General features: G+C 40.8%; 1 protein-coding gene across 1 annotated transcript in view; it reads right to left on the reverse strand.

The window, feature by feature from the left end:
• The window catches only part of LOC109909317 (receptor-type tyrosine-protein phosphatase N2), a 276,630-nt gene that overhangs the window by 225,129 nt on the left and 25,582 nt on the right, over positions 1–25,919 (reverse strand). Inside the window, exon 2 of the mRNA XM_031796270.1 lies at positions 12,592–12,642. Within this exon, the coding sequence (XP_031652130.1) occupies positions 12,592–12,642 (51 nt within the window). The remainder of the gene's footprint in view (positions 1–12,591; positions 12,643–25,919) is intronic.

The raw sequence follows: 25,919 nt of genomic DNA on the forward strand, positions 1-25,919 counted from the left end.
TCCATCTCTTGAAGTATTCTTACTTTGACTCCTACACACCTGGAACAGACACTATTCAGTGGTAAGGACCTTAAAACAGAGTAGACTGCATTAACTCTTTATAATTTATGTTTGAATATTAAGCATGGTCTTTTACAGATATGTTTTGTTTTAATTACAGCCAGTTTTGGAAGCCTTTATTTAGGTCACTAGAAACGCAAGTGATATAAAACACCAAATATTCATAAATATGCTGTAATATACAAATACCTAGCAGCCAACCTTCTTGCATGAATCCCATGTAATTACAGTAAAATACCAACATGATTACAGTGGCATTAACTTTCTTACAGGATAGTAGGCACATTTTACAGTATTGTACTCTGTCATTGCTCTACATTTTCTACAAGTATCCCCAGGCCGATAGAATTACAAAATGCAGAGATGATTTTTTAAAGTGTTGCTTACCTAACCACTTTAAATTGAATGTGATGGACCACATCAAACTTGACCTGGAGGACTGCATGCTATGACGGAATGGCTCTTTCCAAATGTGTGTCTTGTGCCTTTTTTTAAATGTTTGTTTATTGTTCATGGCTCAGTCGTGAAAGGAACCTAGGTCTCAACTGATTTCCCTAAAGAAAGACACAAAATCTAAAATAAAAGCATTGTGGAGACTCAGGTATGGATCGAAGCACAGCCGCAATGAGTTATATTTCACTGCGAACACTGCAGCAGAAGCAAACTCCTTCGTCTGTTGCTCTTTCCTCCCTGTGAGGCTACAATATGTTGAGTTTCCCGGGGAAGCTGTGAAGCGCTGGGGAAGCTGTGACGCGCTGGGGAAGCTGTGAAGTGAGCTGCAGCCTTTTGCGTGGTTGGGTTTATGAGTGTTATTGAATAATGTGAATTTTTACTGCTTTTAATTCAATAATTTATGGCTATAAATATTGTATATACATTCGTTCACATGGGCAGAATATTGTAAATACTGTATAGCCTACAGAAATTGGTTCAGTTATGGCCTAAAATTCATTCATATGGGTATAATATTGTAGCCTATAAAAAGGCTGAAGGCTAAAAACAGCCTATACTATATCTATGCCTATATCTAATTTCTAGAATGTATTTTGGAGATAATATTTGTTGAATGTGCATTAGGTGTCCATCTGTATGGTTAGGCTTGTGGGAAAATGTCCAACAATCATCAGCTGATTCAGAAAATAACTTTCTGAATGACAGTCAAGTGATTAAAAGTGGTTTTATTTACAGCAGGTTATAGTAAGAAAGATTCAAGGTAATGAGCGAATGTTTTTATGTGTGTCTGTGTGTCAGATTGGACAGCTAGTCCACAGTGCTCAATTGTGTAGGCATAGGCTATTGCGCAACACCCAATGGTATTTTCCGTTCCATTATTATTGTAATAGATTACATTAGATCGTTCTTGAATATGTTCCTCCAGTTCTTTTAGTTTTTCCTCTAACTTATTTTGTATCTCTGTAGTATCATTTATATTGCTCCCTACCTGTACTATTACTTCATGGATTTCCCTTGTTAGTCTTGTCTCAGAAACTGCTTTTTTATTATTGATGAATATTGAATTGAATGGCCTCTGAAGATACATTTAAAAAGGTATCCCAAACAATAAGGGGATTTGCTGAACCTATATTGTACTTGAAAAATTCAGTTATACATTATTTTGTATAATAAATTGTCTTCCTGTAAACTTGTATTCAATTTCCAATATCCCCGTCCACGTGGAAATTCTATAAGAGTTATGTGAAGGCCAATTAGATGATGATTCGATCGCATTCTGTCTCCTATTAAAACGTTTTAAACCTTTGATGCAAGAGAGAAAGACACAAGGCTGTAGTCAAGACGACTAGCTTGATTAAGTCTCCATGTATATCTTTTATTTTTTTAATTTTATTTTACCTTTATTTAACTAGGCAAGTCAGTTAAGAACAGATTCTTATTTTCAATGACGGCCTAGGAACAGTGGGTTAACTGCCTGTTCAGGGGCAGAACGACAGATTTGTACCTTGTCAGCTCGGGGATATGAACTTGCAACCTTTCGGTTACTAATCCAATGCTCTAACCACTAGGCTACCCTGCCGCACCGGCAGGTTGGGATTTTTTTAGTCTCCAAATACCCACTATTTCTAATGTGTCCATAATATTTGTGATTTCCTTAAGGGCACGGTGATGAAAGTTTGTAGAGTTATTTCCTTTACGGCCCATTGAGGTACTTAACACTGTGTTATAGTCTCCCACCATAATGAGTTTTCTATAAACAGTATATGTTATATTCCTTATCCTTTAGCCACGTAAAGATTGATCTTCTTTTTTATAATCTGCTAAACCGTTACAATTATAACTGGCTATACTTATTTCACCACTTACCATAACTAGATACTATTCTCAATCTAAATTGACCAAAATTAGTGCTTGCTGCCATGGGAGGTATTATGTCAAATGTCTGATGTTTAGAATTCAAGAAACAGGTCCCAGCAATGTTTGTTTTATTCCCTTGCCTGTTTGCCTGTGAGCCAATGCCACAGATGTTAGAACATTGAGTCAAGATATTATGTGTAGTAAATCTGAGTAGGTGGATGTGTATGATATTGGATGTGATTTAGTGAGTGTGTGTAAAATGCCTGGATAAGAGTAAGACTACACGTTCTGTCTCTTAGAGATGAACGTACTTGTGGAGATGCTGAAGGACCTTGTGAAGATGCTGGAGGAAACAGGTACAAAAGTATCTATATCCACAGTAAAACGAGTCCAATATCGACATAACCTGAAAGGCCGCTCAGCAAGGAAGAAGCCACTGCTCCTCAACCGCCTTAAAAAAAGCCAGACTACGGTTTGCAAGTGCACATGCAGACAATGATCGTACTTTTTGGAGAATTGTCCTCTGGCCTGATGAAAAAAAATAGCACTGTTTGGCCATAATGACCATTGTTATGTTTGGAGGAAAATGTGGGAGGCTTGCAAGCCAAATAAAACCATCCCAACCGTGAAGCACGGGGGTGGCAGCATCATGTTATGGGGGTGCTTTGCTGCAGGAGAGACTGGTGCACTTCACAAAATAGACTGCTGCACTCCACAAATTATCTAGTTATATTGAAGCAACATCTCAAGACATCAGTCAGAATGTTAAAGCTTGGTCGCAAATGGGTCTTCAAAATGGACAATGACCCCAAGCATACTTCCAAAGTTGTGGCAAAATAGCTTAAGGACAACAAAGTCAAGTTATTGGAGTGGCCATCACAAAGCGCTGACCTCAATCCTATAGAAAATGTGTGGGCAGAACTGAAAAAGCATGTGCGAGCATGGAGGCCTATAAAACCTAACTCAGTTACACCAGCTATGTCATGAGGAATGGACCGAAATTCATCCAATGTCACGCCCTGACCATAGTAAGCTGTTTGTCTCTCATGCTCCTAGGTGACTCCCTCCAAGGATGGCGATCCTGTTCTGCCAGGATTTCCTCCCAAGTCCAGGATCACTTCCCAAGTCCAGGATACTTCCTCCTCCTGGGCACGCTGCTTGGTCCTTTGTTGGTGGGATCTTCTGTTACGTTCGTTGTAATGATGAGACCAAGGTGCAGCGTGCATAGAGGTCCACATAATTTTAATAAAGAGAAACTCACTAAACAAAACAACAAACAAAACGCTACTGGAGTGCACAAAGGCAACATACTGTAGACAAGACCCCACAACTAACAATGGGGAAAATGGCTACCTAATATGATCCCCAATCAGCGACAACGATCAACAGCTGTCTCTGATTGGGAACCATATCAGGCCAACATAGATATACAAACACCTAGATGACCCACCCTAGTCACTATCACGCCCCAACCAACACAGCGAAAACAGCTACCCTATTACAGGGGCTGAGTCACTGGCTTACTGGTGCTCTTCCATGCCATCCCTAGGAGGGGTGCGTCACTTGAGTGGGTTGAGTCACTGACGTGATCTTCCTGTCTGGGTTGGCGCCCCCCCTTGGGTTGTGCCGGGGTGGAGATCTTTGTGGGCTATACTCGGCCTTATCTCAAGATGGTAAGTTGGTGGTTGAAGATATCCCTCCAGTGGTGTGGGGGCTGTGCTTTGGCAAAGTGGGTGGGGTTATATTCTGCCTGTTTGGCCCTGTCCGGGTGTATCATCGGATGAGGCCACAGTGTCTCCTGACCCCTCCAGTCTCAGCCTCCAGTATTTATGCTGCAGTAGTTTGTGTCGGGGGGCTAGGGTCAGTCTGTTATATCTGGAGTACTTCTCCTGTCTTATCCGATGTCCTGTGTGAGTTTAAGTATGCTCTCTCTAATTCTCTCTGTCTCTCTTTCTTGGAGGACCAGAGCCCTAGGACCATGCCTCAGGACTACCTGGCATGATGACTCCTTGCTGTCCCCAGTCCACCTGGCCGTGCTGCTGCTCCAGTTTCAACTGTTCTGCCTGCGGCTATGGAACCCTGACCTGTTCACCGGACGTGCTACCTGTCCCAGACCTGCTGTTTTCAACTCTCTAGAGACAGCAGGAGCAGTAGAGATACTCTTAATGATCGGCTATGAAAAGCCAAATGACATTTACTCCTGAGGTGCTGACTTGCTGCACCCTCAAACTACTGTGATTAATATTATTTGACCATGCTGGTCATTTATGAACATTTGAACATCTTGGCCATGTTCTGTAATAATCTCCGCCCGGCACAGCCAGAAGAGGACTGGCCACCCCACATAGCCTGGTTCCTCTCTAGGTTTCTTCCTAGGTTTTGGCCTTTCTAGGGAGTTTTTCCTAGCCACCGTGTTTCTACACCTGCATTGCCTGCTGTTTGGGGTTTTAGGCTGAGTTTCTGTACAACACTTTGAGATATCAGCTGATGTAAGAAGCTATATAAATATATATATAAATACATATGATTTGATTTGATTTACTATGGTCAGGGCGTGACACCCAACTTATTGTGGGAAGCTTGTGGAAGGCTACCCGAAATGTTTGACCCAAGTTAAACAATTTAAAGGCAATGCTACCAAATACTAATTGAGTGTATGTAAACTTCTGACCCACTGGGAATGTGATGAAAGAAATAAAAGCTGAAATAAATCATTCTCTCTACTATTCTTCTGACATTTCACATTCTTAAAATAAAGTGATGATCCTAACTGACCTAACACGGGGAATTTTTACTAGGATTAAATGTCAGGAATTGTGAAAAACTGAGTTTAAATGTATTTGGCTGAGGTGTATGTAAACTTAAGACTTCAACTGTAGGTCGGGGACTCTTGGTCTTGTCGATCCGAGCTCCAAGTCTGTGCACTCGGTGGAAAGCCCCCTTGTTTACAGTCTCTAGAGGAAGTTTCAAGGCGGAAGGCATGAACTCTCTGATCGCTCCCTCTGGATTATTGGATATGTCCTCAGGAATCACAGAAAATAATTGATTTTCACGCATACTTAGGCTTTGTATGTCTAGTACCTCATCACCCTGTTTTCCATGAGTAGAGAATCCATGTTGGAATCGAGGGTTTTTACCTTGGATGTAGGTGCCTTGTTCTCTCCTTGGAGCAGTGGCGACCCGTCACTCAGAGCAGGTGGGGCAGAGCCTCATGGGTGGAAATGTATTAATATTTTTCATCATTTCATCATTAATTAAACATTATTTTAAAAAGCCCACCAAACAATCTGGTGTTTCTATGTCAAACGGTTTTGTTATATTTCAGTCTTCTGTGATGTACAGTGGGGCAAAAAAGTATATAGTCAGCCACCAATTGTGCAAGTTCTCCTTAAAAAGATGAGAGGCCTGTCATTTTCATTATAGGTACACTTCAACTACAGACAAATTTAGAAAAAAAATCCAGAAAATCACATTGTAGGATTTTTTATGAATTTATTTGCAAATTATGGTGGAAAATAAGTATTTGGTCAATAACAAAAGTTTATCTCAATACTTTGTTATTTACCCTTTGTTGGCAATGACAGAGGTCAAACGTTCACAAGGTTTTCACACACTGTTGCTGGTATTTTGGCACACATAGAAACACCAGATTGTTTGGTGGGCTTTTTAAAATAATGTTTAATTAATGATGAAATTATGAAAAATATTAATACATTTCCACCCATGACCCTTTTTAAGTGGGAGAACTTGCACAATTGGTGGCTGACTAAATACTTTTTTGCCCCACTGTATATAATGTGTAATGTTGGGATGCAAACTCAAAATTGAATACATTTCAACTCTATATCTGACATGGTACAGGTTTTAACCCTGTGTGAGGTGTATACTTTTGTTTCAAAGTAGATTTGTTTAAGACTACTAAGAAACACTGTGTGACCCTGATTTAACCCACTGCGGTAAAAGTTCATTAATAACAGACTCAAACACGCAATAGGGTACAGCTTCTTCACAGTTGTTTCCCGCCTAAATACAGGGAAACTAGAGGTATTGTACAACGCATAGGGATCTGTACACAGTGTTATACTGACTTTTTTATGTATTTCAAACTGTGTTTTAATTTCACGCTTGAACGAGCAGTACATGTTTTTTTTGTGGGCCACATGGAGAGTTGAACAAACAAAAGACAACACGCAAAACTGCAGAGACACTTATAATTAAATATGTGTTTGACAAGTAGGTAACATGCCAAAAGAGGGCCAAAACGATATCTGAACAAATCATTGGGGTCTGAGCTAAAACGCTGATGGACAACAGAGCACATTTTTCCAATATTGCTTTGCCAAGGCTACAGGAGTATTCAGCTGACAAAAAAATAAATATCTGTGTGTCCCTATGCATGCACACATTACATGACTAGAGCACAGAAAGTAACCATAAATTGACCAAAAGTAATGCACTATTTAAGGAAAAAGGTGCCATTTGGGACACATAAATGTGTCCCAAATAGACACATAGAGTTGTTTTGTGTGTGAGGCCTTGGAAAATAAATCAGTAGAATGTTGATTGGCAGATATAAGAGGCTTTCTTTGCCCCAGGTAAATAATTCTCAATCCCGACCTTCTATCCTTCCCCATTGTGACAGACAGCCAGAATCCTCCCACCAGTGAAGTCATTTATCTGTGAGCACCAATGCTTAAGGATAACACAACGCATCACTAAAGCTGACAGGCAATCAAGGACAGCAAGCATTTCAGGAGGAGACCTGCCAATCGGAAGTTGGGAGAAACAGGCTCTGGAGACAATACCATTGGAAATGTCCCTGGCAGCATCCCAAATGGCACCATATTCCCAAATAATGCACTTCTTTTACACAAGGCCAATAGATCCCAAATTGCACCATATTCCCTACATAGTGCACGAGTTTTGACCAGAGCCAAATCGGAAATAGGGTGCTATTTCAATCTGAATGAACATGGTAACCCACATTGATTTACAATTGTAACCTCGCAATTACAAGCTATGGGCTGGCTACACAGTATGACACAGTAGGTCTATGTTAAGTGACATTGTTAGTAATATCGTTTGATTAGATTCTTTCCAATTCTTTCTTTGGCCGCCTCTCCTTCCAGTTCTCTGCTGCCAATGACTGGAACGAACTACAAACATCTCTGAAACTGGAAACACATCTCCCTCACTAGCTTTAAGCACCAGCTGTCAGAGCAGCTCACAGATTACTGCACCTGTACATAGCCCATCTATAATTTAGCCCAAACAACTACCGCTTTCCCAACTGTATTTATTTAATTATTTTGCTCCTTTGCACCCCATTATTTTTATTTCTACTTTGAACATTCTTCCACTGCAAATCTGCCATTCCAGTGTTTTACTTGCAATATTGTATTTACTTTGCCACCATGGCCTTTTTTTGCCTTTACCTCCCTTATCTCACCTCATTTGCTCACATCGTATATAGACTTATTTCTACTGTATGTTTGTTTTACTCCATGTGTAACTCTGTGTCATTGTATGTGTCGAACTGCTTTGCTTTATCTTGGCCAGGTCGCAATTGTAAATGAGAACTTGTTCTCAACTTGCCTACCTGGTTAAATAAAGGTGAAATAAAAAAATAAAAGAATGGAACAGAAAAAGGAAGGTGAAGTGAGGTCTATATGAAGTAGGAAGCTCTTAACATACTACACAAGGATCTAGATGGGGGGGGGGGGGGGATCAAGTCCTTAACCAATGCAGTTTATGCTTCTCACACAAGTTTCTGGTTTAAAGGATTGTCACTTTTTAAAGGATTGTCTTCTTTAAAAAGTGCTCACCAGAAACAGACACCTGGGAGGGAGCAAAGTATCTTGAATTTTATTTTTTTAAATGTTGTTGTAATTAAGGATACATTGGTCTTCAAGATATTTTGCATTTGTAACCAGATACTTTTTGATGTCTCCTTCCCATCTCTGGAATTACTGTAATAGTCACCGTAACTTGTCACCAGCTTCCTGTAAGTTGCTGTAATATCAGAGCGACGATTCAGTACAATACTGTAAAGTTAGCCTACTATACTGTTAGGAAGTTAATGCTACTGTAATTGCAATATCAGCAATGTGCCTACACACATTCAATTATTAGGGCACTTCTAACACATAGCAGTTCAATTAGTACAGCACTCTTAATAATGGGTGCAAGGCACTCCTCAAGGCACGCCTCAAGGCACTCCTCAAAATATTTTAATGAGCCAGAAAAAAATAATACCCTGCGCCCATTAGTGTTAAAAGTTTTTGCCGCTCCAAAAATACAGTACGGTACTTTTATTCTGTGGCGTGGTACTTGTCGGGTTCACCTAGGGGTCATGATAAGGGTTGTACCGAACTGTTTGAAGTATTAGAATTGATTATACTTATGTTGTATTAATAGAAGGGGAGGGGTTATACAACTCCCTCTTTACATTTATAGGGTCCTAGACTACAGATTAATAATATATATACATTATGAGGTTTTAATATTGTTCCACAGTTGTTTTCTAATTCTCTCTCTCTGCCTCATTATAAAGAGGTCCCTCTGAGAAATGTGTGACTGTGAAGAAGGAGCTCCGCAGGGGAGTTGAGGAGATAAGACTAGTCAAACATTCCACAATAAATCAACTTTGGGGATTGGACGTTTACTGCTAAGTTTTAGATAACACTAAAAGCCATTGTTTATATAGCTTGGTAGGCAGGGTTTTGGTCTCAGGGGTAAAAAGGTAATGACATCACCAGGCTAGACTGAGGGTGTAACAAAACAACTTGAGACTTTTTGTTTGATGCAGAACTTACTCGGAAACATGCGTGCTATGTTCCTGATGGTCAACTTCTGTCTGCAATTACATAAATAAAGGTTTTTGAATGATTTAATTAAAGATATTGTCATAATGCTAATTTCACCATTGAGCCAATGATTGACAAGGACGAGAGGAACGAACCCTAACATACTGAATTACAGTAAATTACTGGCAGCACAGTAGCCAGTGAATTACTGTTGATTTACAGGAAAGGGTTTTTAGAGTACCAAAAAGCAGTACGGGAGTCTGTAATTAATTACTGTAAATTACTGTTGATTTACAGGAAAGGGTTTTTAGATGACCAAAATACAGTACTGGAGTTTGTAGGGTTGCAATGAATTACTGTAAATTACTGGTCGCACAGTAGAAAGTAAGCTAATGTAGAATTATGTTTTTAGATTTAAAAAATACGGTATAGTACTGTATTCTGTGGGGTACAGCATTCTCACTAATGGGTGCAACAAATATAGCCTCTTACAAGGCAAACCTCAAAAAATATATATGAACCAGAGATTCTTACCCCCACAACATTTTCCCACATTGTGCCATAATTCACAGTATGCTGCTGGAAGTATAATTGAGCCCCTAAAATGCATTGCTCTTTACGGTACTGTACTGTAATATAGAATTGCAGTAGCTAACTGTCAATCTTATGCTGTAAATGAACTGCAATTTGTTACCGTGAGTTAATGGAGACGCTAAGAGTTTCGCCCAAAATCCTCTGCCACAGAAAAGGGGCCACTTCCTGGTGAGGTTGTGAAATGACTTCCCTCTAGAAATCTCCCTCCTGTGTGAATGACCGCCATGCCAGCAGCCAGGCCGAATGAGAAACAGAGTACGGTTGAACCAATAAACCAGGTAAGTTCTTCAGGGACCGCAAGCAGAGACTAAGTGGCAGAGCTAGTTATACAACCACACACTCTTCTCACAGTGTCATTCATTATGAGTGAATGGGTCTATAGAGTGTCAGATCATAATCTTAGATATGAATACGGGTGCCCACATTAAAGCTGCTACTCAATAACACCCCTTAGCATTGCTCTCTGTATCGTTAGAGATGCACACATTTCCACCATGTAAACCATTTTTTTTTTCACAGCACTATTTCATTGACTGAGGATATGAGGCTATATTAGGTGGGGAAAGGAAATAACAATCTCCATGCGCTGTGCCCTCTTCACCTCATAGACTGTAATCCCACTTTGGACGGGTCTCCAATGATTGATTGGCATTTAAAAACTGATAGTCAATTTCCCTGCAGCTGAAATGGAAGAATACCACCTTTTATCAGGCAAAATCCTTCTTGGATACGTTCAAGAATCCTCTTCTGCTTTCTTATCCAGTAGTTAAATGACAGTAGCTCAGCACACTCGGTCTCATCTTCAACGTAAAGCAAGAAAGGCCTCAACACCACACTCTCTATCCAAAGAGCCTCTGGGTATTCTGCTCGAGAGGTGTCAGCAATTTCCCTTTTATTAGACTATGTAAAGCACACCAGTCAGGGTTATTAAATGCAAATCCTATTTTTCATTTCAGCACTGTGCCTCCTCTCACACAGTTCCCTCCTGCTAAATTGGGTTAATAGGGAAATGAGGGTAGAGACATAATCTCAATTCTGTCTACACGCTGTGAGGCCAGAGCGTAATGTATAGAGAGAGAAATTCCAGGATCAAAATAACTATTTAAAAAAATATTTTTCTTAAGATTTTATTCAGATTTTATGTTAGGAGTTTGAAATATAGAATCAGTGTGAAAAGATGGAGATCCAATATAAGCGTTCCTTTGCAAGCCTCACCTCATTTTGCTGCATTGATTTTATAATAAGCTCAGTTGGAAATAACATTTAAACCCAAATGTTTAGTCATTATGTTTCCTGGTGTATAGAAAAATCAAACAGATGTGATGTCTCGTTTAGGCTTGGGGTCTGTTAAAAGCATATGACAGAACAACACGGACCATACTGTATGTATCAAGCGTCTCAGAGTAGAAGTGCTGATTTAAGATCAGTTTTGCCTTTTGAATGTAGATCACAATGAATAAGCCTAGATGGACAGAGTGAAGCTGATCCTGGACCAGCACTCCTACTCCGAGATGTACAAAAATATACATGTTTATTTTTTTTCATTTTTATATTTTGAGATCTGGCCACGGACCCCTTGCAGTACCTCCACGGACCCCTGCCACTTTGAGTACCCCTGACCTATGCAACTGTACACAATTCTTCCCAAAGGCCAAATGAACAAAGCCTCCACATTTCCCCCCTGACTCAAGATGTGATATGTTGTCATCTTTGTTAACCCAGAAGTAGACGCTTGTGTAGTTTAGTCAGCTGTGTGATTAACTTCTGGGTCTATACTTGCAAAAAATTAACAGTTCCGGCGGTTTGTGAAGTCTCCACCCTCACAAAAGAAAACTCGGCTGACAGAGATACTAGTCAAAAGTTTTAGAACATCTATTCATTCAAGGGTTTTTCTTTGTTTTTACTTTTTTCTACATTGTAGAATAATAGTGAAGACATCAGAACTATGAATAACACATGTGGAATCAGGTGCCAAAGGCACCTAAAGGCCTCTCAGGCCATGAGAAACAAGATTATCTGGTCTGATGAAGCCAACATTGAACTCTTTGGCCTGAATGCCTAGCATCACGTCTGGAGGAAACCTGGCACCATCCCTACGGTGAAGCATGGTGGTGGCAGCATCATGCTGTGGGGTGTTTCTCAGCAGCAATGACTAGGAGACTAGTCAGAATTGACGGAAAGATGAGCGGAGCAAAGGATAAAGAGATCGTTGATGAAATCCTGCTCAGACTAGGGTGAAGGTTTACCTTTCAACAGGACAACGACCCTAAGCACACAGCCAAGACAACGCAGGAGTGGCTTCGGGACAAATCTCTGAATGTCCTTGAGTGGCCCAGCCAGAGCCTGGACTTGAACCCGATCTAACATTTCTGGAGAGACCTGAAAAAAGCGGTGCAGCGACGCTCCCCATCTAACCTGACAGAGCTTTAGAGGATCTACAGAGAAGAATGAGAGAACTTCCCAAATACCGGTGTGCCAAGCTTGTAGCATCATACCCAAGAAGACTCGAGGCTGTAATCGCTGCCAAGGGTGCTTCAACAAAGTACTGAGTAAAGGGTCTGAATACTTATGTGATAGTTCAGTTGTTGTTTAATTTATAGATTTGAAAAGATTTCTAAAAACCTGTTTTTTTGCCATATGGGCCCTGGTCAAAATTAGTGCAATATAAAGGGAATAGGGTGCCATTTGAGTGTTTTAGAATAGTGTGTGTGAGTCAATCGATTTGATACCATCACTGAAGGGCTACTGTATAATGAGGGTTGTGGGCAATTGGTTGATAGTCACTTTTTAGATGTGAATCCTATGAAGCTGGTTGGCTTACCATTAGCGCAGAACTCGTAAGGTGTACAGAGCTCATCCTCAAACAGGCAACCTGAAACAGATAGAGAAATGAAAACTTAAAAAACACAATTTACAACACATCACAATCATACTCAAAGGGACAATACACCGGACGCTGATGATGTGGACGTCGATGAAGGCAGCCCCCCCCGCACCTCTCTGATTCAGAGGGGTTGGGTTAAATGCGTAAGACACATTTCGGGTTGAATAGATTCAGTTGTGCAAATGACTAGGTATCCCCTTTCCCGTCCCTATGCTAATCTCTGTCATCTCTATTCAATCTAAATGTCCCCGTTAATAAGGGTCAAGGAGTGAGATAAAACGATAAAAAAGGCAACATTAACAACAACACTGATTGTACATCAGGGCTCTTCACATAACCACATTTGAGGAGTACAGAGGCACACAGCACTATCATGTGCCATTAGCTCTATGCCAGTGTGTTCCAAGAGCACCAGCTGCCAGCCACGGCTCCACACTTTTCAGTGTTAAATTAACACACTGCTTAGTGTAAAGCCTTGTTTGCTTATTTCCCAGAGTGCCTTGCCTCTCAAGTGAATTCTAAAGTAACCACCCATGACACTTATTTTTTGTGACAGAGATGTGGTTGTTGCATTCATCCATTTTCAGTCCTGATTTAATGTAGGCAGGCTGTACAGTAGGTGGCAGTGTTTGCACCTAGAAGTTGTATCTGCCAAATCCTGAAAAAAATTCTCAGTCCTGTAGCCTTCAAGCAAGATCATAGCGATTTAAATTAGTTAGAAATTCCACGCACAATTCACATGGCCATGGGATGGGAGAGATAGAGAGAGGTCATGAGCAGATGAGCTCCCAAATTTTGCAGCATGTTTAAAAAAAAATGGATAGATTTAGAGTTAGACAAACTTAGATTTTTTGGCAGGGACATATACTGGATGCTACCCTCTACAACATAACCTTCACTCCAAATCAAAACTCCAAAACTACAACCTGATTTTGTACGGAATTACCTGGAATGCTTCCTACACCCAAGGTGTAGTACCTCGTCTCGTCAGTCCTTCTTCCCTGCCCAGGACTCCCGCTCTACTGCTTCCTTGGATTCCTCTCCGGAACTGCTTACCCTGGCCCTGCTCCCCTTGCCCCAGCCGCAGCCTCAGTTCCTGGTTCCCTGCTACCTGTCCGAGCTCCCCCTGGCCTGCAGCCCATCGCCCCCAGCTTTTCAATAAATACCTTGGTTACCTTATCCCTGTCTCCTCATCTGAGTCTGCACTTGGGTTCACCTGCTCCACCACGCGTAACAGATCCCCTCTGTTGAACACGCTTGGACCTTATTTTTTATATTTTCAGTGGCATTGTTAACAAACACACCCCATCAAGAAAATGAGAATTAAAAACCGGTTCAGCCCCTGGTTTGACTGTGATCTTGCAGAGTTACTCCACCTCAAGAATTGCAATTGGCGAAAGGCTTGGCACAAGCCTGCTCAGGCTGACTGGCTCTCATTCAGGCAAATGAGAAATAAGTGCACTCAGGCTATCCACAAGGCCAAAGTTAGTTACTTTAAGGAGCAGTTCTCCAGGCCCCAAGAGGATCTGGAAAACAGTTAAAGACCTGGAAAATAAACCCTCCTCCTCACATCTGCCCATGTCCCTTAATGTTGATGATGTGGTTGTTACTGACAATAAGCACATGGCTGAGCTCTTTAATCACCACTTCATTAAGTCAGGATTTCTATATGACTCAACCATGCCTTCTTGCCCATCCAACATTTCCTCATCTCCCACCCTTTCTAATGTGACTATCCCCGATGCTTCTCCCTCTTTTTCCCTTTTCCCCTCTTTTTCCCTTGGCCAAAGCTTTTGATACGGTAGACCATTCCATTCTTGTGGGCTGGCTAAGGAGTATTTGGGGTCTCTGAGGGGTCTTTGGCATGGTTTGCTAACTACATCTCTCAAAGAGTGCAGTGTTTAAAGTCAGAAAATCTGCTGTCTCAGCCACTGCCTGTCACCAAGGGAGTACCCCAAGGCTCAATCTTAGGCCCGATGCTCTTGTCAATTTACATCAACAACATAGCTCAGGCAGTAAGAAGCTCTCTCATCCATTTATATGCAGATGATACAGTGTCATACTCAGCTGCCATCTCCCTGGATTTTGTGCTAAATACTCTACAACAAAGCTTTCTTAGTGTCCAACAAGCTTTCTCTACCCTTAATCTTGTTCTGAACACCTCCAAATCAAAGGTCATGTGGTTTGGTAAGTAGAATGCCCCTCTCCCCACAGTTATGATTACTACCTCTGAGGGTTTAGAGCTTGAGGTCACCTCATACAAGTACTTGGGAGTGTATCTAGACAGTGCACGGTACTTCTCTCAGAACATATCAAAGCTGCAGGCTAAGCTTAAATCTAGACATGGCTACCTCTATCGTAATTGTTCCTTTTTCACCCCAGCTGCCAAACTAACCCTGATTCAGATGACCATCCTACCCATGCTAGATTACGGAGACATCATTTATAGATGGGGCTCTCGAGCAGCTAGATGTTCTTTACCATTTGGGCCATCAGATTTGCCACCAATTCGCCTTATAGGACACATCTCTTCACTCTACACTCCTCTCTCCTCTGTAAACTGGTCATCCTGTCGCAAGATCCACTGGTTGATGCTTATTTATAAAAACCTCTTAGGCCTCACTCCCCTCTATCTGAGATATCTACTGCAGCCCTCATCCTCCGCATACAACACCCTTTCTGCCAGTCACATTTAGTTAAAGGTCCCCAAAGCACACACATCCCATGGGGCGGCAGGGTAGCCTAGTGGTTAGAGCGTTGGACTAGCGTTGGTAGGCTGTCATTGTACATAAGAAATTGTTGTTAACTGACTTGCCTAGTTAAATAAAGGTTAAATAAATAAAATACAAATCATGTTGAGAGCCTAGTTTTACTCTCATCTGTCTACAGTAGGAATTTGACAACTTGATAATGATGGCAAAGTTGTTTCCTACTAAATATTTGCCTACTTTAGCAATGTCACCCTATATCAAGGACACTGTAGTGTAAACAGTCATTAGCCTCCATCCAGAATGATCTCCCCCTAGGAAACAGGTGCATGGCAGAATGGACTGAATAGGAGGAGAAGCCTTGGACAGAATACTTTCAGGCTAGGGTCCTTTTTTCACACTCGGGACTCTCAGGCCCTAAAGCCAGAATATGCATATAATTGGTACCATTAGAAAGAAAACACTGAAGTTTGTAGAAATGTTAAAATAATGTAGAAGACTATAACACAATCAATACGGTAGGAGAAAATCCAAAGAAAAACAACCAGATTTTTTTTTGAGAGCCCATGCTCTTACAATGGAAAGTATAGGGAAATAATTAAATCTAGCTCCCAGTATGCAATTCCTATGGCTTCCACAGGGTTTCAGCACTCTATGTTCAAGGTTTCAGGTTTGTTTCTTCCAAAACGAGTAAGAATAATGAGTTTTAGTACTGGGACACACTATTGGGAATTCGTGTATGCGTGCGCGCTATGAAGACAAGACGCACCTGCTAATATTGTTTTCCTACTGAACATACTTCTTTCCGAATGAAATATTATAGTTTGATTAGGTTTTAGCGTATCTGAAGAGTCAATAGAAACATTTTGGCTTGTTTTAAGAAAGTTTAGCGGTAGATTTGTGGATTCCTTTCTCTGCATGTTGAACTAGTGGATTACTCAAATCGATGGCGCCAACTAAACAGACTTTGGGGATATAAGAAAGGATTTTTTAACACTAAATGTTATAGCTGGGACCCTTTGAATGACAAAATCAGAGCAAGATGTTCAAAAATAAGTGAATATTTAATCGCTTTTTGTGAATTTATGAAACCTGTGCCGGTGGAAAAATATTTAGCCATTATGTCGCTGTAATGGCTAATGTAAATCGGACAGTGCAGTGAGATTAACAAGAATTGAAGCCTTCAACTGATATAAGACACTTGTATGTACCTACATGTTTAATATCCATAATTTTCCTGATCATTTATTTGAATTGTGCCTAGCCTTAAGTTAAGAAAACGAATGGGAGTCATCTATATCTATATATATATATTTAGAGACAGCTTTTTTACATTTATTTCAGGTACATCATTAAAAATGTAATGTTCTCTTGGCCAAATTTGATTAGAGTCACACAATGCACTAATAGCTATTTAATAGTCAGGGGAGTGCCATTCCACAAAGGGACATAATCACAAGCCATTATGTAGCTCTGCTTTCAGGGACAAACACACACACACATACAGTTTTTCTCTTTCACACCAAATGACTCCAGCTGTTCAGCAGTGGCAGTCGGTGTTGTTTAAGATGGAGGATGATTTTATTTTTTTATATACATGGCCTTATTTTTATTACAGCATGTTGGATGACTGTCATTCCTATTCCACTCACCCAGTTCAATGTAACAGCGATAGGTTTAGGATACTACATGATACTCTAATGTTCCCTATACCCATCATGAGGTTGCTACAACCTAGCCTATGAATGAAAGTTTGCAACGTAGGTGCACACATGTCGAGAGAATTTTGAGGTGACAGATTGACACATGGACAGACAGTGACACATTCAACACCGCCTTGCACACTCTTGCCTGCATCTAGCTGATATACAGTAGGGTGTAATCATTAGTCCAACAGTTGCAAACAAGAGTTTCTATTGGACAAATTAAGGTAGGTTTTCCCTGTTTCCTTCTGTTTTCTTCCGTTTAAGAAATGTTGTTGATTTATTACTATAATTGTTTTTACCCCCTTTTTTTCCTCACAATTTAGTGGTATCCTATTGGTAGTTACAGTCTTGTCTCATCGCTGCAACTCCCATACAAACTCCGAAAAACAACCCAACAAAGATGCCCTGCTTCTTGACACAATGCCCACTTAACCCGGAAGCCCGCCACACCAATGTGTCGGAGGAAACACCGTACACCTGGCGACCGTGTCAGCGTGCACTGCGACCGGCCTGCCACTGGAGTCGCTAGTGCTTCATGGGACAAGGACATCCCTGCCGGCCAAAAGCTCCCCTAACCTGGACGATGCTGGGCCAATTGTGTGCCGCCCCATGAGTCTCCCGGTCACGGCCAGCTGTGACAGAGCCTGGACTCAAACCCACAATCTTTAGTGACACAGCTAGCACTGCGATGCAGTGCCTTAGACCACTGCGCCACTCGGGAGGCAACTGAATGACTACACTTCAATAGCAGCCACATTATATTCCTTCTCACATCTATGTGCTCTCCTCCACTCACCTTTTCCCTTTGCTTGTAGACTCCAATGCACAACACATCAGCTGTATGTGACCAGGCAACAAAACAACTTTCCAAGCCAAACCATATGATAACCGCTTCACACAGCCTACATCATTGTCACCATATTAGCTAAAGTAACATCATAGTCAACATAGCTAATAGAAATAAGGCGTTAGTAAACCTGCTACAATCACGCAGTAATGTTACAGTCTACAGTCAGTAAGCAGTTTAGCACTTACACCCATGGGCCCCGTGGCAATAAAATAGTCAAACCAAAAGCTTACCTTGACTTGGAAGAGTTCCAGTGTTGTGTTCAATACTCATAGCCAGCTAGCTAACATAGCAATCCTCAGTTTGAGCAGGGTGTTTGAGTAGGCTAAACTAGCTAGCTGCATTTGCTTGCTAAGTAAGTGAAACTGAAAAGGATTTTTTTTTTATCTCTCTCTCTCTCTCTCTAGCTTCTCCTTCATTTTAGAAGAAATGAACTTGTTTAAAACTGTTCAACTATTGTCTTTCTCTCTCTTTGACTCAACTACTCACTACATTTGATGCATTGCAGTGCTAGCTTATGCTTTTAGCACTAGATTAATTCTCAGATCATTTGATTGAGTGGACAACATGTCAGTTCATGTCTTCCAGAAGTTGTCATAAATACTGTGTAAGTCTATGGAAGGGGATGAGAACCAAGATCCTCCTAGGTTTTGTATTGAAATCAATGTACCCATAGGAGGACAGAAGCTAGCTGTCCATTGTGCTACCCTACAGAGTGCTGTTGAGAATACTGTAGACCTTAATTGCAAAAAGTGAGTTTTCCATCAATTATTTGCTGCAGTGAATATATTTAGTATAGTGTTATAGTGTTAAATGTTTTAAAATGGTTATTTCTATGAAATTCACTGAGGAGGATGGTCCTCCCCTTCCTCCTCTGAGGAGCCTCCTCCACTGCTGTCCAGATATATAAAAGCCTGAGGAAAGACTGTCACTCAACTGTCAAGTGCCTTCAAAATTGCACCCAAGGCTTCCCTTAGCCACTCCATACTCAATCTTCCACATCTCAACTCTCCGCAATGTTGCAAACCCTTCAGACTGAACCAACTTCACGGAGCATCTCAGAGTAGGAGCGCTGACTTAGGATCAAGTCCCCCCTGTATGTAAGAATTTTCAGTATGATCAAAAAGGCAAAACCGATCCTAGAAGAGCACTGAGAAGATTTGTGAAAACTGACCAATATCCCTGAGATGTGTCCGAAATGTAGCCTATGCAACACGGACCATGCGTCAGTGCTTCAAGACCCTCAACAAACCATGCGATGTCCTCTTCATTATGTTCCTCACCGCTTGGCAATTACTGTCAGTGCCCTCAACTTTACCACCTAATCACTCCACCAACTACTTCATTCATCATGTTGTCTCTGAGGGCTTGTCAGCTCTCAATATTAATTAATGCCTTCAATTGAATGAATTGTCCGCCGTGTGTGTCTGTGTGTGTGTGTGTGTGTGTCCAATAGTACTGAGTGAATGTGAGATGGGCAGGACATCCAATTGATAACGCCACCGTCGCCACTTCTCCACTCCCGGAGGCGGCGGCAGCGATTATTAAAATGGACTTGTAATTCGGGGTAATGCAATCGGGGAAGATAATGTTGATTACCTCAGGACCCAAAAAATGCTAAATGTATCATGTGGTTATCATCAGGTATCTGAGGAGAGAAAATCTTCAGAGAGAAACTCATATCTAAATTAAACATCCATATTACAACACTTTACTATTTGTTATCTTGTAAAGGAGCACTAACTGATCAGAACTATCACAGATAGGGGTATATCAAACATGGAACACACACAGCAACAAGGATTTGTACTTGCTTGGATAACACAGTCTAGTTTAATTTTTTTACTTTAGGAGTAGCCTCAGCATTTAGGAGTAGCCTCAGCTATCCGGCTTCTGAAAGGTTCCAAGAATTGTGTGAGGGTTTGGATTGGGTGGATTTCTCAATCCCCTTCTCTGACCTTTGTATTGGGCATTTTAATGGTGAGAAATGTCTCAGTCCCTGGAGCAAAAATGTTGTGCTATACAGGAGCATGAGTACAGGACATCAATCAGCTGCTCCCAAACATTGCATCAGGAAATTGAGTCTATCATAGTTCATGTGGGATTCAATGACATTATGAAAGACAGCTCAGAACAGCTAATGATGGATTTTAAAGATCTGATTGGGTCTCAGCTTGACACCAACAAACACCCAATAATATCTAGCCCTGTGCCCTCCCTAAATTGTGGCATTGAATGTTTCAGCAGGCTTTTAGCCTTTTAGTTCTTGGATCCTTTCATAACATTATAAGGCTGCATAGTCACTTTAACCATATCTACATGTACATACTACCTCAATCAGCCTGATTAACCGGTGACTGTTTGTAACCTCACTACTTTTATAGCCTTGCTAGTGTATATAGCCTGTCTTTTTACTGTTGTTTTATTTCTTTACTTACCTATTGGTCACCTCACACCTTTTTTGCAATATGGTTAGAGCCTGTAAGTAAGCATTTCACTGTAAGGTCTACACATGTTGTATTCGGTGCACGTGACAAATAAACTTTGATTTGATTTGAGACAGTGAATCTAGCCCAGGTAAACAAATCCCTACCATTTTGTCGCTAAGTTGTCATAATGCTTCAGCAAATGTACATTATCCCATGGGCATTGGTAGACACAATGTAAGTAACCTAATGTATGTCCCTCTAAGTGCCCTGAATGCCTGTGATGATCCTACAGCTATTGTATGCAGTAATCATGTGTCTATGAACAAGACTTATACTGTTAGCACTGAGGCGGTGTGCCCTGGTAAGAAGTCCACTGTGTGCAGCTCACCCTGTACTAGCATAAATAACGTGAGCATGTCTACTTCTGCTAAACTTCTCAGTAAAGCAATGAAAACAATCAAACACCCCAGCAAAGTGCTAAAAAAATTGCCAACGTTAACATATGTTGCTTATTAAGAAACAAAGATCATGAAATCAATAATTTGCTAGAAACAGATTAAATTCATATTCTGACATTCTCTGAACGTCACTTCTATAATACCTTTGATACAGTGGTAGCAACACATGGTTATAACATCTACAGAAAATACAGAAATCCCAATGGTGGAGGCATTGCTGTTTATATTCAAAACCACATTCCTGTAAAGCTTATAGAGGATCTGATGTTAAATAATGTTGAGGTAATATGGCTACAGGTTTATCTGCCTAACCTAAAGCCCATTATTGTGGGAAGCTGCTATAGAACACGAAGTGCTAACAGTCAGTATCTGGATAACATGTGTGAAATGCTTGATAGTGTATAGTATGTGATCAACAGACATTTTCTGTGTAATTTAAATATTGACTGGCTTCAAATTGTAACCAGGGCCTGCAACCTGGTTCAGGTTACCAGTCAACCTACCAGGGTAGTTACAAACAGCACAGGAATAACATCTTCAATGTGTATTGATCACATCTTTACTAATGTTGCAGAAATTTGCTTTAAAGCAGTATCCAAATCCATCTGATGTAGTGATCACAATACTTTATTGTAAACAAATGGACAACAGACTTTCAGCATGCTTATATGGAAGGACATTCAACAAGCATGGCACTTACACAAATGACTGATGATAGGCTGAGAGAAATTGAAAATATAAAGATTGTGGGTGGGCCTAAGGCACTGCATTGCAGTGCTTGAAGCGTTACTTCAAACCGGGTTCGATCCCAGGCTGTGTCACAACGGGCTGTGACCGGGAGTCCCATAGGGCAGTGCACATTTGGTCCAACGTCGTCCGGGTTAGGGGAAGGTTTGGCAGGGGGGGCTTTACTTAGCACATTGCCCTCTAGCGACTTCTTGTGGTTGGCTGGGCACCTGCAGGCTGACTTCAGTTGTCAGTTGAACAGTGTTTCCTCCGACACATTGGTGCAGCTGTCTTCCGGGTTAAGATGTCATGTGTTTAAGGAGCGCGGTTTGGAGGGTCATGTTTCGGAGGACGCGTAACTTGACCTTTGCCTCTCCCAAACCCGATGAGACAAGATCATAATTGGGGAGAATATATATTTAAAAAAATATTGGGGGAGCTGTTTCGTTAGACTTCAGTGAGGCTTTTGACGTTATCGATCATAGTCTGCTGATCGAAAAACATATGTGTTATGGCGCGTAACACCCCCTGCTATATTGTGTATAAAGAGCTCCCTGTCTAACAGAATACAGAGGGTGTTCTTTATTGGAAGCCTCTCCAACATAATCCAAATAGAACAAGGAATTTCCCCAGGGCAGCGGTCTAGGCCCCTTATTTTTATCAATCTTTACTAATGACACTGGCTTTGAATAAAGCCATTGTGTCTATGAATGCAGACGACTCAACACTATACACATCAGCTACTACAGCAAGTGAAATCACTGTAACACTTAAAAAAGAGCTGCAGTTAGTTTCAGAATGGGTGGCAAGGAATAAGGAAAAATAAACTAAAAGCATTGTATTTGGTACAAATCATTCACTAAACCCTAAACCTCAACTACATCTTGTAATAAATAATATGGAAATTGAGCAAGTTTGGGTAACCCTGGATTATAAACGGTCATGGTCAAAACATGTTGATACAACAGTAGCTAAAATGGGGAGAAGTCTGTCCATAATAAAGTGCGGCTCTGCCCTTTTAACAACACTATCAACAAGGCAGGTCCTACAGGCCCGAGTTTTGTTGCACCTGGACTACTGTTCAGTCGTGTGGTCAGGTACCACAAAGATGGACCTTGGAAAATTACAAAATGGCTCAGAACAGGGCAGCACGGCTGGCCCTTGGGTGTACACGGAGATCAAACATTAATAATTTGCATGCATATCTCTCATGGCTCAAAGTGGAGGAGATATTGACTTCATCACTACTTGTTTTTGTGAGAAGTGTTGACATCCTGAATGCACAGAGGTGGCTGTTTAAACTGCGAGCACACAGCTCGGACACCCATCCATACCCTACATGACATGCCAACAAAGGTCTCTTCACAATCCCCAAGGCAATAACAGACTATGGGAGGTGCACAGAACTAAATAGACCCATGGCTACATGGAACTCTATTCCACATCAGGTAACTGATGCAAGCAGTAGAATCAGATTTTTTTTAAACAGATAAGAGTGTAGAGTAAGGGGACAGTGACGAGACACACACACAGGCTTGAGGGCACACACAGTGTTTTTTGAAAAGTGTAATGTCATGTAATATTGTATGTAACTGCCTTAATGTTGCTGGACCCCAGGAAGAGTAGCTGCTGCCTTGGCAGTAGCTAATGGGGATCCTTAATAAATACAAATACAAATTTAGGAGTAGTCTCAGCATTTAGGAGTAGCCTCAACATTTATGAGTATCAGCATTTAGGAGTAGTCTCAGCATTTAGGAGTGTGTACAGTGGTGTAAAGTACTTAAGTATAAATACTTGAAAGTACTACTTAAGTAGTGTCTGTACTTTAACTATTTATGTTTTTGACAACTTTTACTTTAGTTCACTACATTTCTAAAGAAAATGATGTACTTTATTCTCCATACTTTTATCCTGACACCCAAAATGACTCGTTACATTTTGATTGCTTAGCAAGGACAGGAAAATGGTGTAATTCACACAATTATCAAGAGAACATTCTTGGTCATCCATACTGCCTCTGATCTGGCGGACTCAATAAACACATGCTTTGTTTGTAAATGACTACTGAGTGTTGGAGCGTGCCCGTAGTTATCCGTAAAGAAAAAGAAAAAAGAAAATGGTGCCATCTGGTTTGCTTAATATAAGTAATTTGAAATTATTTATACTTTTTCTTTTGATACTTAAATTTATTTTAGAAATAACATTTACTTTTGATATTTAAGTATATTTATAACCAAATAGTTTTAGACTTTTACTCAAGTAAGATTTTACTGGGTGACTTTCACTTTTTCTTGAGACATTTTCTATTAAAGCATGACAATTGGCTACTTTTCCCACCACTGACTGTGTATGAGTCCTAACCAGGATTCTCAGGGTTCTCAGTAGGTGGTTTCATCTCCATTCCCCCAGGCTTGACTAACCACCTGTTAACACAGCGACCACATCAAGACCAATCCATCAGGTTATCATTGTGCGGCCAAACCTATACCATAATGAGCATCCTCTTTGGGAGTCCTCCACTACACCAAATGGATACAGGTTTAAACCACATTGATTGTGTTGCTGTAGAATTTTATAAATGAGCAAACATTGATTAAGTCACTTATTTATACCGACTTCTCTCATTCACTTTTTACAGGCTCCGACTTTGCTTGTGATAATCCAACACCAGACAGTACAGCAGTACATTATTATAACCTAATGCAACATTTATTTGCTGAACAGAATGTGCTTAACTGCAGGTAGGCTAAATGGAGCTGCAGCTGCTAAATATAGCTAGAGCCGGGTGACCTGATTTGCAGTGATATGTGGAGGATCAAGAAGAAGAGATCTGAACCAGACCGTGGTGTCCATATTAGGACAGCCTCAGTCTCAGCAGGACGTAGTACAATCTGATTCCTAGGGTTTATGAGCTGTAGAATGTCATTTGAATCAATAATACATCTTCACATGGTTACTTATTAAGGCAGTATAATGACAGTCATAACATCGCCCAACTATGATTCCTCAACTAAATAAATCCCATAGAGCTCTAACATGTTCACCAGCCAGATCTAAATGAATGGAAATAGCTCCGGAAGACACATCATGTAATCGACTGAACACTTACAGGTGCTAATGCTCATGTGTTATTTAGAGAAACCGCCTATTAGCACACAGAGGGGTTTTCTTAAATCTATTATATTTCTGGTGCTCTAGATAAGACCTCACATCATGAGCGCCACAATCTCCGCAGCTGTTTGGCAAAGAAAGGTGCTCTTCCTAGATGCTCCCCTGCCTTGCTTCATCACCACCTGCTGTGGTGGTCCCTGCCAGCATGTTCTGTGTAAGGACACACAGGAAATGTGCAGGTGTTTAAGTCTCTGTGTTGAGGTAAAAAAGTGTTATATCTGTGTGTTGATTCTGGTGGGGTTAACACTAGTGGGATTGAACTTGACACCACTTGCAGGGAATGCATTAATTAAGTGTTATTTGAATCACAGTGGGATCAACGCTGTTTGGTGTTGTTGTTACTTCACGGTGTTGATTTCATTTCCTTTACCGCTCTCAGAGTGAAAAACAACATGGGAGGGGCCTTATTATCATATTCCCCAGCATGATTTGTTGCAGATTGCTTTTTAGAATAGTTTGTTGTAATATATATGTTTCTGCATGCGCATCGATTTATCTTATAATACACAAAAAAAATTGTTTTATCGAAACTAATCCAATCTGTAAGTGGTTGGACATATTTCACACGTTCTTGAGATGGTTGTTCCAGTTTAGATGGTTTAGGATGGTAGTCTCATCAACCTTACCTACCTTGGCAGTCATTCCAACTGCAACTGTGGGCGATAAAAAATTCCAACGGTTGGCTATCCTAACTCTGGCTGGATTCCAATAGGCATTATATAACACTTTTCAAGCCAGCATAATGTGACTTGCTGATGTGGCCTGCAAACACGGAGTTTCAGACCCCTGTGTTAAGTTAAAACGTTCAAAGTATGGTATAAAAAAAAAAGATGTATCGTTATAAATAATGACATTTTATGATAAAATATTCACTTAGTTGGTGAAATATCCTCCTTCTTCGATGAGGTTTAATGGTGGTTGGCATCCAATAAATGTTACATTACCACCACCAGCTGGACTGGAGTATAATTTCCTCATAGTTGCTTGGAAAAAAAGGAAATAACAAATACCCTACCATCTAACCCTACACCCATTAAAAACCCACGACCCTACTCCACTAAATCTATCTAGTCGTACCTCAGTCCAACAGCCTGAAAGGACGGGACACCACCACCCTGTAACTCAAATCTTGTACACCCAAATACTTCTCTACAGCTGCCACCACAACCTCAATTTTCTGCGGCTTATGTTCCATCCCTGCAGTACAGTTGATAACCATC

This window comes from Oncorhynchus kisutch, linkage group LG18, assembly GCF_002021735.2.
Source record: "Oncorhynchus kisutch isolate 150728-3 linkage group LG18, Okis_V2, whole genome shotgun sequence".
Taxonomy (NCBI): Eukaryota; Metazoa; Chordata; class Actinopteri; order Salmoniformes; family Salmonidae; genus Oncorhynchus; species Oncorhynchus kisutch.